This window comes from Mus caroli, unplaced genomic scaffold (genome assembly GCF_978045245.1).
Source record: "Mus caroli unplaced genomic scaffold, Mus_caroli_1 scaffold_8, whole genome shotgun sequence".
In the NCBI taxonomy this organism is placed as follows: Eukaryota; Metazoa; Chordata; class Mammalia; order Rodentia; family Muridae; genus Mus; species Mus caroli.
In genome coordinates this window covers 117,030,891-117,049,743 of record NW_028227263.1, presented here as the reverse complement: position 1 = coordinate 117,049,743, position 18,853 = coordinate 117,030,891, and the positions used below count along the sequence as shown (strand labels likewise).

Sequence of the window (18,853 nt, the reverse complement as noted above, 5' to 3'; positions counted from 1 at the left end):
TTCTATGGTCTCTGTCCTATCCCAGTGCCTCACAGGACACTTGCCATTTGATTTAGGGTCCACTTGGATCCATGGTGGTTTTTTGGCAAGATTATAATTTTTATTACCCCAACAAAGACCCTTTTTTGAAATATGTTCACATTTCAAGGTCCTGGCTCATATAAGATGCTGTTATTATACATGTTTTACAAATATGAAAATGGGGGGAGCAAAAAAGATAGGGTTGCTCAGGATTTTAGTGTCAGACAGGAACATCTAGAACAGACTAGGGACACTTAGTGACAGACTGCCTCAAAGCACGCCCTCTGACGCTTGACATTCCCTGACTCCCAGGTGAACGGTGTGGACATGAAGCTGCCCGTGTTGCTGGATGAGGATAGAGTTCAGGCCTTCCGGCATGGCACAGATATGGTAATCAAGACCAAGTTTGGCCTGCTTGTGTCCTACGATCTCAAATACAGCGTGCGTGTCAAGGTACCCCAGAACTACTATAAACACATGTGTGGCCTGTGTGGGGACTACAATAATGACCCCAAGAATGACTTCCAGAAGTCCGATGGCTCACAGGCAGCCAGTTCCAATGAGCTGGGGGACTCCTGGGAAAAAGCTGTGCCAGGTTCTTCCTGCACACCCCGGCCTGCCTGCAAACCGGGACAGCCTTGCAGCCCGAAGTGCTGCCCAACTCTGGAGAAGAAGTACCGTGGGAACGAGTTCTGTGGGCTGATCACCAACCCCACGGGGCCACTGGCTGCCTGCCACAAGCTGTTGGACCCCCAGGGTCCCTTGCAAAGCTGTGTCTTTGACCTCTGCCTCGGTGGCGGGAACCTGAGCATTCTCTGTAACATCATCCATGCCTACGTGAGCGCCTGCCAGGCGGCTGGGGGCACTGTCAAGCCATGGAGAAACCAGACTTTCTGTCGTAAGTGATGGGACACTGAGGGGTAGGGAGAGGGGAAGCTTGGGAGACAGGAGTAGAACCCCAATACCCACCCTGACGTCCTAGTCAGCCCTCTCTCTCCCTGGCAGCAATGGAGTGCCCCCCTCACAGCCACTATGAGGTCTGCGCAGACACTTGCTCCCTGGACTGCTCAGCAATCACCACTCCTATGCAGTGCCTGACGACATGTTCAGAGGGCTGTGAATGTGACACTGACTTCCTGCAGAGTATCACAGCTTGTGTGCCCATGGAGAAATGTGGCTGCCACTACAAAGGAATCTACTATGAGGTAGGAACTCAGCCTTCTTGACAGAGCCCCGGACTTCCTCCTGAACCCAGCCCTCACTGCTTGTCGGCCCGATAGCCTTCCCACCATTCCACCTTCTGAATACCTCTTTGCCCACATCTGTCCCCTCCCGTCACCCTGACTTGCTACACCTCGTCCAGTCCTTAATTTTCCTCCCTCTGGTCTACCATCCTCGTAGGAATAGAAAAGACCTTTCCAAATGTCACCATAGGTATTGATGTTTTAAACTCTTTCCCTGGCTCCCAAAGTCAAGACTTACCTTTGTGTATCACATCTGGGCAAAGATGGCTCTCCTATTGTGAATCATACGGCTGGAGTCCTTCTGTTCTGCTAAGATAAAAATCATGGGTAGGAAAGGAAAAGCATTTCAAGTGCTGATCCTGGGCACTCTGTATCCACAGGTGTTTGGTAGTCTAACAAGCCAGAGCTGCTAATGTCAGAGCTCTGGTTCAAGAAGTGTCACAGCTCTCACAAAGGCCTAAGAGGCCAAGGCTTCCTTAGCCCTTGGCAGCAGCCAGTGTTACACCATAGGCCTGGGGTACAAGAGTCCTGTGCACGTAAAGTTCTGTGGAACTTTCCCAACAAACAGAGCCTGTTGTTTCTCTTCTGATTCTTTACCGCCTCCTGCCATCCCTTGACTTCAGTTCTTCATCCTTCCGCCATCCCCTCCATCCTCACTCCAATTGCTCTTTCCCAATGCTCAGCCGGCCACTCCCCACCTCCTCCCCACTTCACTTTCTTTGTGTTGCCTGCTCAGCCCTCAATACTAAAAAGCAAGCAGGAAAGACCACCCAGAAGCAGCCTTTCTTTGGGCCTACTGGTAAGGCCATGGAAGGTGGCACAGGGCTCTGTCTCCCAGCTGCCTCAGGAGGTGAGCTGAATAGCATACTTACAGTGCAGGGGTACTGAGACCACACACAGTGCAGGGGTCTTTAGACCTATCTTAGCTTTGCCTGTTCAGCACCAGCCAACGACATTCCCTGCCAGGCCACCAGGGGGAGGACTTCAGCTCCTGCCTAGAAACGCTTACATCTAGAGTTCGCAGAGATCTGTGATAAGGAAAAGTCTAGTGAAAACCAAAAGTCTTCTCCACAGATCCATGGATTGCTCAAAACCACGGGTGCTGATCTGTGAGCTTAATCTGGCTGGCTCATCTGAGGGACAGTCCTTTGGCTCAAGGAAGCCACAGCAACGAGAGAGTTCAGTAGCTGCCAAGTAGGGAATCAGATATCCCTACCCTCCAATATCTTACAGGAAAAGTGAACACGGGGCTTACGCTCTGAGAACAAAGCATTAGTTGTAACAATATGATTATAATAGTTTTTAAGAATTATTTTTATGTTATGTGTGAACATTCATACATGTCTACACACCATGAGTGTTCCTGGTGGGTGTCGTCAAAGAAGCTGTGGACGGAGGGCATCAGATCCTTTAGGGCTGGAGCTCCAGGTGCCTGTGAGATGCCATGGGGGTCCTGAGAATCAAACTCAGGTCCTCTGGGAGAGCAGTGAGGGCTCTTAATGACTGAGCCACCTCTCTAGCCCTGGTTTATAGCAACTACCCAGTGCCTCCAGGAGAGACGTACCCCATCTTCTGCCCCATGACCACAAAGAGGAGCCTTGTCTGTTATAGCAGCTGTTCACTTCCTCTGCTTCCTCCTTTTGCTCCCCCACATGGAGGACTGCCTTAACGTGTGTGTGTGTGTGTGTGTGTGTGTGTGTGTGTGACTCTCTGCCTTCTTTATAGAAGACTCGGAGGGCAGTACCTGCCTGGGACTCGCCTCCCATAAACACTAGTAATAAAAGCAAATGTGTGGGTGTGTGGCAATGCTCATGGACCTGTGTGATGTACACAGATAGACTTTTGGTTATGAAATCAAATGTGTGATGTCAAGAGAAGAAGTGTCCGCCATACACCTGCTTGTCGCTTAGCTTGCACAGTTATGATCTGTTCTTGCTTCAGCTTTACCCCTTTACAAAGCAGCCTGGATTATTGAAAAGCTGTCTCTCTACTGTCACCTGTGCTTCACACATTGTATTAAGGCCGTTGTACTTGCCACTTTTCCCCCAAGACAGGGTTTCTCTGTGTAGCCCTGGCTGTCCTTGAACTCTCTCTGTAGACCAAGCTGTCCTCAAATTCGGAGATCTACCTGCCTCTGCCTCACAAGTGCTGGGACTAAAAGGTGTGCACCATCACCACGGCCCCGCTCATTGTATTTTATTAGTTCTGTCCTATTATTAAGTATCTACTGTCTGCCAATGAGAAAAATGACACATAAAGAAACTGAGATGTGTTGTTTAGAGTTTGGAAAGAGCCTGCACCAGAGCCTTTGCCCTGATCCTTCTTCCTTCCTTCCTCCCTCCCTCCCTCCTTCCTTCCTTCCTCCCTCCTCCTCCCTCCATCCCTTCCTTCCTTTATCTTTCTTTCTTTTTTTAATGAGATACTTTCTTTATTTACATTTCAAATGTTACTATCTCTTTCTTTCTTTTTTTTGATGGTCTTGGTATGTGGCCCTAAGTGACTCACTATGTAGTCCAGACTGGCCTCAAACTTTCAACAATCCTCTTGCCTCGGCCTCCCTAGTGATTGATAGGATAATATGCCCGGCATCCGCCTCCCTAGTGATAGGATAATATGCCCGGCATGCTTGGTTTGCATTGACTGCTTAACTCTGCTTCTCCTAACCAGTGAATGAATGAAGTGAATGAATGAAGTGGATGGATGGATGGATGGATGGATGGATGGATGAGTTGAGCCCCAAAGCCATGCAGTACCTCAGCCTCACTGGCAATGGACCACACTGCTGCAGTTGCTTTGTATACTCCAATTCCTTCTGTGCCTGGAACACTGGGGATGCCAAAGTTGGCACCCGCCTGTGGTTACTGATAGCATGCTCTCTGTCCCCACAGCCAGAGGAGTCATTTCTCATTGAAAACTGCCAGCAGCATTGTGTGTGCCAACCAGGCAAAGGCATGATGTGCCAGGATCACAGCTGCAAGCCAGGACAGGTGTGCGAGCCCTCAGGAGGCATCCTGACCTGCATCACCAAAGGTGCTGGACAGTGTGGCTGGGCTGGTGGGGGGTGGGGGGACACAGGACACGGGCTGGGAGCTGAGGGCTGTAGATTGAGATGCCAGACCTTAGGCTGGGATTCTAGGAGCCAAAGGCAGAGGTCATGCAGGCTGGGTGTCAAGGGGCTTTAAGGCTGCGGGAACCCTGGGGCAAGATTTTGATGGTGGAGGTCAGAGGCCCTTAGAGTACTGCAGGATTGGGCGATCTTTTGTTCTCAAATGCAGTGACAATTACCTAAGTTTGCAGGCCACATGGCCTGGAGTAAAACTTCTCACTGAAAAGCAGGTTTATTTACAATGCAAGCACCAGAAGGTTCTGAGTTCTTGCCCAGGGGCTCATTGGGTTGGACCTGGGGCTTCAGAAACCAGCATTGGAGTCCAGGAATCGCTGGGAAATCAGAGCTCTGAGATTCTAAGGTGGTTGTTCCCAGGGTAGAAGCAGAGACAAAATCAAAAAGAACCTTGACTATGGCGCCGTCCAAGCAGAGGATCAGGATTTTGGAGATGCAGGTCTCAGAAGAGGCGCCCCTCCTTCAAAACTGGGGACACAGTTTTAACCTCAAAACGGTTTCTCAGGAAGGCAGCCCTCTCGTGCAACGAACGAACGAAGGATGAGGACTCCAGAGCTAAGGGCCGGGCTGGGGTTCTCAGAAATGATGATCAGGATTGCAGAGTCACTGAGGGAAAGTCTGCATTGATCGGGGTCACAGCAGGAGAAAGGAAGTTTACTATGGCAAGGGATTCACATATTTGAGGATGTGTGCGGCTAAGTCCCTGCTTAGCATATGCTGCACCCTGGAGTCCACCCACAGCTCTGGGGCTGGGGAAGGGCACTGCCAACACCGACTGCTATAGGGTAAGGAAGAGCGCATGCAACAGACGACTCATTGAGTGGCCCCTGCAGGGTTTCCTTCACCACATAAGAAGGCAGGGATAGGGAAGCGACATACCCGAAGGCTGTCTCAGACCTCACTGGAAAAGGCACACTTGCAACCATCTCTAGGAGTCAGAGGATCCAGCAGGTTGGGGGTTGCAGGAGCGAAAGCCTGGCTGAGGTGCTGAGAAAACTCAGCCGGAAGCAGCCAGCTACGTATCTAAGTGACCAGCTAGAGAGCCAGTATCCCACCTGCCTCAGGCCTCACGGAGTCACCTCCGTTGCAGCAGCAGCAGCAGCAGCAGCCAGATGAGCAGCACAGGCTGTGAGGACAGGCGCCCCTGCCTCCCGCAGACTCCCCAGCGCCCTCTGCTGACAAAGCTTCCAGACCGATTTCAAACAGGAAACAAGACAGAGGAGCAAGTTTGAAGGCTTGAGGATGAGACAGAGAGATTGTATGTGAACCCCATAACTAGAAACCTAGGGAAGGAAGTATAGAGGCACTAACACAGAGTCTTGGACATGAAAGCTCTCCAACGTCATCATCAGTACTGAGACTCCTGAGGCAGAACACAGTGCCACCTGCAAACGGAGCTAGTGCCTCAGGCCATAAGAGGTAGACTGGGGACCAATTCAAAGTGTGAGACGTTGGGACCCCAGACACGGAAATCTCACCAGGACATCCCAGGACTGGGATCTTGAACATAGAGACATAGGGTCCAGAAGAAGGTGTTTGATCCTCCCTGGAACTGGAGTTACAGATGACTGTGAGCCTCCATGTGGCTGTAATGAGCCAACTCCAGGCCCTCCATGAGAACAACACATGCTCATAACTGCTGAACCATCTCTCTGGCTTATCCCCAGAGCAACCCTAGGACCTAGGACTTAGGGGTCAACCCTGTTGCCTGGAATCTGGTCTCCCTCCTAGCACATTCAGAGCCAATATGCCCGGTACCTTGTGGGGTAGATTCTGGGAACAGCCGTGTTGGTGGTAGGCAGCAGCTCAAGAATGTTGTCTCCTCTTTCCATAGACCCATGCCAAGGTGTTACCTGTCGGTCACAGGAAACATGCACAGAGAAAGATGGCAAGGGTGTATGCATAGCCAACTATGAGTCCAAGTGCTGGGTGTGGGGTGACCCCCACTACCATTCCTTTGATGGCCTGAACACTAATTTCCACGGGACCTGCAGTTACCTGATGGCAGGAACTGGCTGCCCTGGCACTGGTGCTGAGGGGTTGACCCCCTTCAGTGTCATCACCAAGCATGAGAGCCAGAGCAACCCTAAGGTGTCCAACGTGAGGAAGGTCACCGTGACAACCTACAACACCAGCATCACCATCCACGAGAAAAAGACTGGCAGAGTCCAGGTATGATTGGTGGGCCTAAGACTCTAAGAAGGCCAGCGTTAGGAGAGGCCTTGATCAATCAAGAAATCTAAAATAAACCCCAATGGCAGATCTCTTTCCCAAGAGCCTGAAATAGTGGGTTAGAATGTCAGTCGGGAGAAGCCCTTGGCCAGGGAATGGAGGAAGCGGGACAACAGAGGATACAGCTCCACCTGCACTGCTCCCTGACCCCTGTTGGACTCCCTCTCTCCCCAGGTGAATGGAGTTCTCATGGCCTTGCCTGTGTACTTGGCTGGTGGGCGGATTTCAGTGATTAATGGAGGCTCAAAGGCTATGCTGGAGACTGACTTTGGGCTTCAGGTCACCTACGACTGGAAGTGGAGGGTACACATCATACTGCCCAGCAGCTACTATGGTGCAGTGTGTGGGCTCTGTGGAAACATGGACAAAAACCCCCGAAATGACCAAGTCTTCCCAAATGGCACAATGGCACCCTCAATACCTACCTGGGGTGGCAGCTGGCAAGTTCCAGGGTGGGACCCTCTTTGTTGGAATGAATGTCAGGGGTCCTGTCCCATGTGCCCAGAGGACAGAGTGGAGGAGTATAGGGGTCCTGGCTTCTGTGGACCTCTGGACCCCGACACAGTGGGTCCCTTTACCAACTGCCATGCCCATGTGCCTCCTGAAAGCTTCTTCGAGGGCTGTGTGCTGGATCTCTGCCTGGGTGGTCAAGTCAAAGACATTCTATGCCAGGCACTGGCTGCCTATGCTGCTGCCTGTCAAGCTGCTGGCATCAAAATCGAGGACTGGAGGACTCAGGCCGGTTGTGGTGAGTGGTGGGGAGCAGGACAAGGCCTGGGCACGTGACACTGACTCTGCTGGGCTGAGCTGGCTTTACTCTCACCCTTTGCAGTCTTTCAGCTGGTTTCTGTTCATCCCTGTCTCCTGGCTGTGTCTGTCTGTGTCTGCAGCTCATCATCTCTCTGTCTGCCCTTCACGCCATCAGCTCTACTTTGTCACTTTGTCCCTCTCTGACTGTGTCACTGGATCTACAAATCTCTCTGTCCCCTTCTGTCTCTGTTGATGTCTCTCCCCACTCTGTCCCCATAGGCCAGTTCAACATTGTTCTTGGTTTCTCTCTCCTTCATCTACAGAGATCACCTGCCCTGACAACAGCCACTATGAACTCTGTGGCCCACCCTGCCCAGCCAGCTGCCCACCCCCTACACGACAAACAACCCCAGCTGCATGTGACGGGCCCTGTGTGGAGGGATGCCAGTGTGAGGAGGGCTTCGTCCTGAGTGCTGATCGGTGTGTTTCCCTGGATGGTGGCTGTGGCTGCTGGGTCAATGGCACATACTATGAAGCAGGCACCGAGTTTTGGGCTGATACCACCTGCTCTAAGAGGTGTCACTGCAGACCTGGAGGTGACTCCTTGGTCTGCAAGCCTGCCAGCTGTGGGCTGGGTGAGGAGTGTGCCTTGTTGCCCTCTGGAGAGATCGGCTGCCAACCTATAAGCATAGCTGAATGTCAAATACTGGGTGATCCCACATACATCACCCTAGATGGGCACCGGTTTGACTTCCAAGGCACCTGTGAGTACCTGCTGAGTGCACCCTGCCATGCACCACCCACAGGGACTGAATACTTCAATGTCACCGTGGTTAATGAGCATAGGTGCAGCCAGGCTGTCAGCTACACACGAAGTGTCACTCTGTGGATCTACGGCCTCAGCTTGACCCTCAGTGCCCACTGGCCCAAGAACCTACAGGTGAGTGGGCTGTGGGCCCCACAGAATCCATTCCAGTCTCTGGTGTACAGAGCATCTTTCCCAGCATGGCGGGAGCATGAGACTGGTTCAGCTTAGAGCCTGTGGGACCAGGAAGGCTGGAGGCAGTGGTTTCCCCAGGCTCAGCCTTCCAGTATTCCTCTGTAGGGTAGATTGTTAAAAGGTACCTGCTTAAGGGTAGCACAAAGAGCCAATGTACTAGTCTGTGCAATTATTATAACCAGAAATCATGTGTCTTAATACAACTGATTCTGAATGGTGTAGGTAAGATTGAAGCACAAACACACTGGACTCAGCTGGTTCCCCTTCCCACATCCGCAGGTGAATGGAGAGCTGGTCATGCTGCCGTTCCAGCTGCAATCACGGCTCCTTGTTCACCTAAGCGGCACTGGCTTGGTGGTACACACTGCCTGGGGGCTCTCCCTGACTTTGGACGGAGACAGTTTCGTGCGCCTGCGCGTGCCCGCAGCCTATGCTGGCACCCTCTGTGGCCTGTGCGGGAACTACAACAAGAATCCCAGCGATGACCTGACTGCAGTGGACGGGAAACCTGAGGGCTGGAAAGTGGGCGGAGCTCCAGGCTGTGACCAATGCCAGCTTAGGTCTTGCCCAAAACCCTGCACACCTGAGGAACAGAAACGTTTTGGTGGCCCCAATGCCTGCGGCATTATCACGGCCCCCGAAGGCCCACTAGCGCCCTGCCACAGCGTTGTGCCACCCACGCAGTACTTCGAGGCTTGCTTGCTGGACACCTGTGAGGTTCAGGGACATTCAGGTGGCCTCTGTCCTGCTATAGCCACCTATGTGGCAGCATGTCAGGATGCCAGGGTCCGACTTGGAGAATGGAGAAAGCCAGACTTCTGTCGTGAGTACTGACCCATGTAGCTCCACACAGACAGGGCATCCCCTCCACCTCCTGACAGAGATACACCTTGGCACTACTACTAAAAAACTCCAGTGGGGTACGGAAGGACCCAGGGCACATCCAAAGTCAGAAACCCTGCGTGCAGACCACTCTGGAGGTTCATTTTCCTAACGGACTTGGATAGTGACAGTTACTCAGTAAGGAACCCCTGTCAGAGGCCACGCCTCAAGCCCCTGGACCATCTCCCACACTGGAATAGAGATAGCCACACAGTAGTGTCTGGGGAGATCTTACATTGCCTGCCACATGCAGGTCAGACATCAGACATGCTCAGCTGGGATCAGGACCTTTCCCCTAGCAGATCCAAGCAGATTTCTGACTCAGAAGAGGTGGGACAGATCCTCCAGGCAGATCTGCTGGGTCAGGTCCAACCTGTCAGTGTCACCCAATCACATACACACTGCCACAGTGGCATCCTGAAACAGAGCACGTCAGAGAGGCCCGTGGGTCCTCCAGTCAAGCCCGCACTGTCCTCAGTCAGGCTGACTGGCCTCCCACTCACATCAGTAAAGCCTTGGTCAGTTCTAGACTGTCCTGCTCATAGGTGTGTGGCCATATCCCCAGACAGTCACTTGCTTTAGAAGTACTCTTCAGGGTGATACACTCTCCTCAGGGAGACCATACCAGTGCCCCTGTCATATGTTCTAGGTCCAGTCACATGCCCAGTCAGAGGCAGCAGGCCTCAGTCAGGCTCTCACACCCAAGCCCTCCTGATCCCACCATCGCCTCTGCCTGACTCCTCCTTGTTCTCTCTCCACAGCCCTCCAGTGCCCTGCCCACAGCCACTACCAGCTCTGTGGTGACTCCTGCCCTGTGAGTTGCCCGAGCCTCTCTGCCCCTGTGGGCTGTGAAACCATCTGCCGTGAGGGCTGTGTCTGTGATTCTGGCTTCGTGCTCAGTGGTGACACCTGTGTACCTGTGGGCCAGTGTGGCTGCCTCTACCAAGGGCGCTATTATGTGTTAGGTGCCATCTTCTACCCCGGCTATGAGTGTGAGCGGCTCTGTGAGTGCGGACCTGATGACCAGGTCACCTGCAGGATAGAGACCTGTGGGATCCATGAGGAATGCCGGATAGAGGATGGCATCCGGTCCTGCCATCCCAAAGGCTCTAAACTAATGCTGGTCCTTCATGGTATCCATTATACTACGCCTGATGGCTTGGTCTATGACCTTTATGGCTCCTGCTCCTACATCTTGGCCCAAGTTTGTTTTCCGAAGCATGGAGAGGAGGGGTTCTCCATTGTGCTCGAGAAGGACTTGGCTGGAAACCCCCAGCGGGTGGTGGTGACTGTGGCAGGCCAGGTTGTGGTGCTGGCGAAAGGGCCACAGGTGAGTGCACACGACCCTGCCCATGGTTCTACGGGGACACAGCCCCACCTATGAGGTCATCTGAAGTCATGCCCCCTTTTTTGGAAGGTCTTGGGGAGACGCTGACCAACTTGAGAGTCCTGAGAGCATTGAAAAACACCAGTGGGAAGCACATAGTAGGGAGCACACAGTAGGGAACATGAAGTAGAGAAGCACCCAGAACCTGCTGCTTTAGAAGGCAAAGATACCACCCTGAAGCCTGTTGGAGACATGGCCCTATCCCTACCCTGGGAGATTAAAATGACCTCACTCCAGTCTATCGAAAAAGCACTTAGCTCTGCCATGAGGGTTTAAGAGAGACAATGCTCTTTGCTTTCCTTAAACTGATGTTCTCTGACCCCCCAACTCAATTGACCTTTGCATCCAGGTGACCGTGGACAGTGAAGTGGTGGCACTACCCATGGTTGTAGGATCCATATATATAACCGCTGAAAACCGAAACATATTTCTGCAGACAAAAAGTGGGCTAAAAGTTCTTTTTGATGGTGATGACCATATCCTTATAGCCATCCCGAGTCCCTTCCGTGGGCGTCTCTGTGGCCTCTGTGGGAACTTCAATGGGAACCAGAGTGACGACCTTGTGCTGCCCAATGGAGTGGTGGCCCCCAACGTGGAGGCCTTTGGAGCTGCATGGCGAGCTCCCGGCTCCTCCTTGGGCTGTGGTGAAGGCTGCGGGCCCAAAGGCTGCCCGGTGTGCTCAGCAGAAAAGAGAGAATTGTATGAGGAAAACGATGCCTGTGGGAAGATCCGGGACCCCCAAGGCCCCTTTGCAGCTTGCCACAAGGCTCTGAGTCATTCGGAATACTTCCACCAATGTGTTTTTGACCTTTGTACCCATCACGGAGACAGAGACTACCTCTGCCGTAGCCTGGCTGCTTATACTGCAGCCTGTCAGGCAGCTGGGGCAGCAGTGAAGCCCTGGAGGACAGACAGCGTCTGCCGTGAGTGTCTCTGACCCCTTGGGTGACCCCTGGCCCTCCTTCTCTGTAGAAGTCCCTGCCTGTAACAGAGCTTCTTCCAGCCCTGCCCTGCATCCTCTATGGATTTCCTCCTTTCCTTCTGGCTCTGGGGTCTCAGACTCCAGTCAAGAGTCCACACTCCCGAGCCTCGACATTCACCTTTTCCCAGGGCTGTTCCCAGCTCTTTCCATACTGACCTGAAACGGAGTTGGGTGGACTGAGAGCCCACAGGAGTCCTGAGTCTCACAGTCACTGGCCCTTTCCACAGACTCTGTATTTTCTCACATCCTCAGTGCAAGGCCAGAGGCAATAGACAGCCCCCCCCACAACTACACACCTATTTCCAAATTATTGGATAACAACAAGTCCCCTCAGATGCCCCATGCCAAAGCAATGGTCCTTAGCACTTTAGTAAAGAGCCTTCTCTCCTTCAGTTTCCTATTAATACCTAGACCCAGAGTCCCATCAGCTACCCAAAGGAACTGACGGAGCCCCAGTTTGACTGCGGACACCATCACTAGCTCAAACAGTAGGCTAGGTCATGCACTCTTTGCTCTCTGAGCTTACCCTGGTGGCCCTCAAGCTCTCTGCACCAGCCGTATTTCCAACTGAAATCAAACTTCACCCCGAACCTGATTCTCCTTTCCTGCCCCAGTTATTATCTGATGATAGCCACACCAGTCCGCAACACTCCGCCAGAGTCTTATCTTTGATATCTTCCTGTGTCTTTCACATATCCTTGTCTTTCCCTTGCCCCATCCTCAAACCCATTCTTGTGCTATCCCAACCCTTTGCACACACCTCCCCGCTCACCTAGATACTCTGCTTTGCCCTGTCCCAAGTGAACCCTGTCAGAGCCTCCCCCGGTCATCCATCCCATCTGCCCCAGCCTCCCATTGCATCTGAATCTTCTGCCTCACTTCCCTAGCCCATCCTGACAGCCTGCTTGTCTGCTGTATCGCATCCTCAGCCTCCTCATCCCATCCCTGTCTTCTGGCTGGTCCTTCAAGGCCAAGCCCCACCTTCTTCCGTTAGCATTTCCATTTCCCAGGCCTGACACTTTCCTCTCAGATGTCTCCTCTCCCCAGCCCCTCTACCTCTTCTCTCCCAGTGCCGTATGGCAGCTGTAGCTGTCTGTATACCTGGATGTGAGCTTTGTAAGACAGGGTTGGAGACTGCCTGCCACATTCACCTTGCCTCCTCTCCCTAACAGCTGCCGAGTGTCCTGCCCACAGCCACTACTCTGTCTGTACACATTCCTGCCAGGGCTCCTGTGCTGCAATCTCTGGCTTCACTGGCTGCACCACCCAGTGCTTTGAAGGGTGTGAGTGCGATGACCACTTCCTGCTCTCCCAGGGTGTGTGCATTCCTGCCCAGGACTGCGGCTGCTTCTACAATGACCAATATATACCGGTGAGCGGAGGGGCTGGGAGTCAGTCTCTAAGCAGGCAGTGTGGGTAGAGGGACTGGAGGGACATTCAGAGCTGCTGTGCTCTGGGCTTCTGTTCAAGGTCTGGGACACAGAGGGCCACCACCTGCTTCCAGCAGTGGCTGCTGTACTGATCACCCCAGGCTCAGCAGGTCAAACGTGAGAGCTTAGTTCCCAGCAGATCTGGAGGCCAGGAGTCAAAGACCAGAGTCACTACACTGACATCAAAGCGATGGAAGGGGACATTGGGTTGTCTTAAGAGGACAATCAAGTCCTTGTCTCTCCCACCCCGTTATGTGGCCTCGGTCAGTCCTTGCCTTGGTCACTCTACTCCAATCTCTATCATCACTTCTCTGTATGGCATAACATCTCCCTGAAGATTTTATGAATGCCCATGGGATTTCCCACCTAGATAACTAGGATAAATTCTCCATCTAAACAGTATTAGTCACACTGCAAACACGTTTCCACTTAAGGTAGCATGCCTGCTCCCAGAAAGTGGGAATTGCTGTTTTGCTGTGTGGCCATTCCTCCACTACCCTGCCTCTCTGAACTCCTTCACCTACAGAATGGCTGAGTCAGCATCCTGGTGCTCAGGACAGCTGGTACCCAGTGAGGGTCTGCCTCATCTTCCTGTGCATCCCATTCAGCCAAAAGAATGGAATTCACCAATAGTGCAGTGGTTGGCTCAGCTACCAATCATTCAACAGCGTGATTTGGGATTTTATAGTTAATATCCTTTGTTGATGCTTTTTTGAAAGCGTTGTGTGCATAAGTCTGTTTGAAACATTCATTTGTCCTGTGATCACAACCCTCTGAAACAGGCTGCACACAAAGGTTGTGAAACAGAAGCCAGCCTGGTCTACAGAGTGAGTTCCAGGACAGCCAGGGCTACACAGAGAAACCCTGTGTCAAAAAACCGAAAAAAAGAAAAGAAAAGAAAAGAAACAGAAGCCATCCCACAGCTACTCAGTAGCCAAGCAGTGCTAACTTGTGTGGTTAGCACTGCACTTTCCTTCAGGTCTCAATTGCTCCTGAAAGCCGTCTGACCCTATTCTTGTGCACCTTGTTCCAGTCCAACACCTTCCCTCCTGTCCCTGCCTCCTTCTGTGCCTTCCCACCTCATCCCTGACCTCTGGCACTGCTCAGCCATTTTGGATTTGTGAAGCAGGCACCTAGAGGAAAGTCCACCGAGAGATACAAGCCTTCGAGACCTTGGGGTATTAGTAGGACACTCAACTCACTGAACCTTAGTTCATGTCAATGGCTTCCACCCTATGAAGAATATTAGGGGACGATTGTCCTGGTCATGTACAGAACTGATTTATTGTCATGATCTCCCAGTCAATGCCACACTGGCTAAGTATTTCTGTAGCCTGTGCATTACATTAGGCGTGCTGTAAGGTGTACAGTAGGACGTGGTGGTTTGCATGCAGAAGCGACACCACTGTACCGAATGGATTTAGCATCCTCCAGCCCGGTACCCTCGGGGGCTTCTGGATCAAGGGGTGACTGTTTTGTGACGGTGTGGGTTTTTTTTTTCTCCCAAAGTTTTCAAAGTTTTATGGTTTTCTTTCAAACTTTTATTCTTTTAAGTAATCTAACATTAGGACACTTGTAAGCAAGTGTGTGGAGGAGTACCCTTTCCTGGGGCTCTTCCACGGAAGCCACGCCCATTTTACCACCTTCTCTTTGTGTGTATGTGCCTGTTATTTACTTCCTAGCAACCATTTGACCTTTTCTTGCAAACACAGTGGCTCCTTTATCCCTCAGCCACTAAGTCTGGGTTCTGTGACAATAAGGAATTTGATCACGTGACAGAGGATAATGATCAAAACCAGGAAATTCACAGTTATTCCATACCATTATCAGGTGACTTCACCCAGATTTCACCGGTTATTTCAACACAGGCATCTGTAATCATTACCCTCTCTGACCCAGCACTGAGAGGAAGCAGACACTGTTTTCTGTTCATAAATTCTACTGAGCCCTCCAGGGAGAAAATGGGAAAGCCTAGGCCTGAGGACTGAGCACAGGTTGAGGGGCCTCGGTCTGGGGGAGCAAGAAAACGGGAGAAGATGATCAGAAAAGAGACACTCAGTTCAGGGAGAGGCACTGCCAGGGCCATTCGTTCCGGGCCACGGGCACAGGGATGCTGAGATGTCCCCAGCACCCACCTTATCTACTCCAGTAAGTTCTTTATGTATTGTAGTAATAAGTATCTTCATATAATTCATGTTAACAAATCACTACAAAATGTAATAGATTAAGATAATGACTGTTGCCGGGCGGTGGTGGCGCACGCCTTTAATCCCAGCACTTGGGAGGCAGAGGCAGGTGGATTTCTGAGTTCGAGGCCAGCCTGGTCTACAAAGTGAGTTCCAGGACAGCCAGGGCTATACAGAGAAACCCTGTCTCGAAAAACCAAAAAAAAAAAAAAAAAAAAAAAAAAAAAAGATAATGACTGTTTGTGTTTCTAATCTTGTGACTGCAGTTTGGGGTGGGAGTCCTCTGAGCTCATCTGTTACCTAATGGGACAGCTGAAGAGTGCTACTGTGGGCCACTAAACCTTTTGTCATCGCATGATATTACCTGAGGAGAACTGTTTTGTGGATAAAGGTGGTTTTGTGACTCACGAATAGCCATTATGACCTAGATTGTCTTGCTGTTATAAAGATCACATGCCATAGGCCAAGAGTAGCTTTGCAAGAGCTTTTAGGATCATTCATACTTCCCCAACATAGCCAGAGTCCTTACTTACAAACTCCATAGACGGATAAAGTCTCTGCCCTCCTCATACCATTAATACAAAGCCTTGAGGACTAAAGTCCTACATGCTTTAGAGGAACAAGTCATATTCAAGTCAAAGCAAGTGGCCTGAGCTGGAACCATTGTCTGTACCACGTGGTGACTCATCCTTCAGTGGACTAGCCCAGGCGTGTGCTCACTGTAACTGGGCACAGTCTGAGGCAGAGACAGAGTGGTGACAGGGTGGGCTGTCTCCACACAGCCTGGCCTCTGCTGTGTTTCATTAGCAGATCACAGGCCGAGGGTCACTGAGACTCCTGGGTAGAGGACACACAAGCCATTTCTCACTGGGAACTCTCTGTGTGAATGCATAACATCCATCCCTTTCTGTGCATAGGTGAACTCCTCCCTGATGTCCTCAGACTGCAGCAAGCGCTGTTTCTGCTCCCCAAACAACGGTCTGACGTGCCATGACACTGGCTGCCCATCTGGTCGCGTCTGTGAGATCCAGGCTGGAGTCCGGGGTTGTTGGCCAGCCAAAGGTCTCTGCACCTTCTCTGTGGGTGGCAACCTCATCACCTTTGATGGGGCTCTCAATCCTATCAGCTCCCCTGGTGTCTATGAGCTTTCTTCTCGATGCCCGGGACTCCTGAAGAATGTCCCCTGGTACCGAGTGCTTGCTGATGTCCAGCCTTGCCATGAAAATGACAAGATCGTGAGCAAGGTCCACATCTTCTTCCAGGATGGCATGGTGACTGTGATCCCAAGCAAGGGCGCATGGGTAAGCCTGGGCACAGAGGGCAGGGCCAGCTTCCCTGGCTTTCCTTCTCCCTGTCATGATGTCCTACATCCTGTCTCCCCAGTGACCTTGAAGTCTGTTTTCTCCATCCAGGTCTCTACACTTTTCTCTGGATTTGTACCTGTCTCTCCATGTCAGCCTGGGTCCCTCACCTTGGCCTGAGTTCTTACATTCGAGTCACAGGGTAGCTTTGCTATTGATTTTGATCCACTGGTTAGCAGCGACGGGAAACATCTGGGAAACCTAGAGATGGTCCCCAGAAGTGTCTGGACCCAGACAGTCCAGCTATACTGTCAGAGTTCCCACCTCTAGGTTTCAAATTTGTCTCTGAAGTCAATCTCTCTCTCTCTCTCTCTCTCTCTCTCTCTCTCTCTCTCTCTCTCTCTCTCTCTCTCTCTCTCTCTCTCTCTCTCTCTCCAGGATGTGTGAATGTATCTGTGTGCTCTGGCTGTCCTGAAACTGGCCTCAAACTCACATAGATCCTTCACCTGACTTTACTTCCTAAGTGCTGGGATTAAAGGGGAGAGTCCACATGCCTAGCTTTTCATCTTCATTCTTAGACAGTTGTTTTTGTTTTCATGAAAAGTACCCCCTGTCCCACCCTGACCACCTCATCAGAAACTGGTCCAACAAAAGTTCCAGGCCTGAATTCCACTAAGCCAGTTTGGCCTACCTGTCCACTTCTAGTCTTGGGGGTGGGACGCTGAGCTTAGCCAGGCTGGCAGCACATGAAGTGTTGGGATTTCTCAAGCCAATTTCCAGGCCACACGATCCCCACTAAGAACTCAGTACATAGTTGTACTGATAGCCAAGAATTATTACAATGAGAGGTTATGAAGATACGATGCAAATGAGAAAAAGAAGTCAAACACAAGTTCTAAGTCATTATTACATCCCAAAAAGTAGAACCTGAAGAGTGGCTCCAGATTCGCTCAATTGCTTCCTTGTCTGTCTGATCTGAGGAGCTTTCCTCTTACCTTCGGATTACCATGAGGATCCATCCTTCCACCCTCTGACAACAAAGAAATATTAGTAAGTTAATCTGAGAGTCATAATGCAATGGGCATAAGCAGAATAGTGAGCTGTGTGTAGACACATCCCAGCTCTCTCCCACCTGTCCGTCCCTCCATGTAACCCTCCTCTCTTCCAGCACTTGCCCCTTTGCGTGAACCTTCGCTGTTCACGAGGACTCCAACCTTGGTGATCCCTCAGCTCTTCTGTCACTCAAGTCTCACTTCTTCATTCCCCCCCCCCCTCCACCAGGTAAATGGTCTCCGAGTGGATCTCCCAGCTACTGTGTTAACATCTGTGTCTGTGAGGAGGATGCCCGACGGCTCCATGCTTGTCCACCAGAAGGCTGGGGTCATTGTGTGGCTTGGAAAAGACGGGCTTCTGGATGTGATGGTTGGTGATAACTATGCAGCCATGTTGTGTGGGGCCTGTGGAAACTTTGATGGGGACCGGAATAATGATGTCCATAAAAATCAGAAGACAATTTCAATAGAGACGTGGAGAGCACAGGATTTCTCCCCATGGTGAGGACGGAGAATGGAGGCCAGACTTTGGGAACTAGGGAAAGAGGTAGTGTGGGTGGATGCTTACTGTGCAGGATCAAGTGCTAAGTGTCTGTCTCTTGCAGTTCCAACTGATCAGTCACCACTGGCACTGAAGGCATCAAGACCTGCTTCCTCCCAGAAGTTACAGTGATTGGAAGATGCCCTGTGTGTCCCTTCCCTGTCCCTCCCCCTTTGCTGAGCCACTGAGGCCAAACCTGAAAGCATTGAGTAAATAAATACCTAGACCCAGAGTGTGTGTCTCCTGCTGTCTCCCCAACTTTCTCCCCACTGTGGGGGACATGGATAATGACGAGCCCTTATTAGAAGACAAAAGGTGCATGTGTGGGTGCGTGAGCAGATGAAGGGTCCGATGGCCAGAGTGGGAGAGACATGGGAGACTGAGAGCCACAGATGGATGGTTAGAGGCGTGGATGGATGGATGGTGAAGGGATGGATGGGAGAAGAGGTATAAAGGTGGAGAGAGAGAGAGACAAGCAGACTCCGGCCTCACCGTTTATAAGCCTGGTGAGTCGCCCAGTCTCTCTCTGACCTTTAAACAGAATGAGCTCTCATGGAGTCTGAGTGAAGATTAGTGTAGGAACCCTGCAACAAGAAAAATGTGAACAGAGACGACACTAAGAAAATGAATCAGTTCTTTTCTGTTTCTATGAGAAGACACCATGACCACAGGCAACTTATAGCAAAAAAAGATTTTCTATTGGTTTATGGCTCCAGAGGAGAGA

General features: G+C 51.4%; 1 protein-coding gene across 1 annotated transcript in view; it reads left to right on the top strand.

Moving 5' to 3' along the window:
• The window catches only part of LOC147003356 (IgGFc-binding protein-like), a 34,717-nt gene extending 16,363 nt beyond the window's left edge, over positions 1 to 18,354 (top strand). Inside the window, exons 7-19 of the mRNA XM_085841985.1 lie at positions 334 to 919; positions 1,027 to 1,226; positions 4,154 to 4,295; positions 6,221 to 6,558; positions 6,793 to 7,366; positions 7,692 to 8,308; positions 8,648 to 9,191; positions 10,012 to 10,580; positions 10,987 to 11,560; positions 12,792 to 12,991; positions 16,153 to 16,536; positions 17,818 to 18,089; positions 18,194 to 18,354. Of these exons, the coding sequence (XP_085698111.1) occupies positions 334 to 919; positions 1,027 to 1,226; positions 4,154 to 4,295; positions 6,221 to 6,558; positions 6,793 to 7,366; positions 7,692 to 8,308; positions 8,648 to 9,191; positions 10,012 to 10,580; positions 10,987 to 11,560; positions 12,792 to 12,991; positions 16,153 to 16,536; positions 17,818 to 18,089; positions 18,194 to 18,203 (5,010 nt within the window). The 3' untranslated portion in view covers positions 18,204 to 18,354. The remainder of the gene's footprint in view (positions 1 to 333; positions 920 to 1,026; positions 1,227 to 4,153; positions 4,296 to 6,220; positions 6,559 to 6,792; positions 7,367 to 7,691; positions 8,309 to 8,647; positions 9,192 to 10,011; positions 10,581 to 10,986; positions 11,561 to 12,791; positions 12,992 to 16,152; positions 16,537 to 17,817; positions 18,090 to 18,193) is intronic.
• The last annotated feature ends 499 nt before the right edge of the window (positions 18,355 to 18,853 follow it).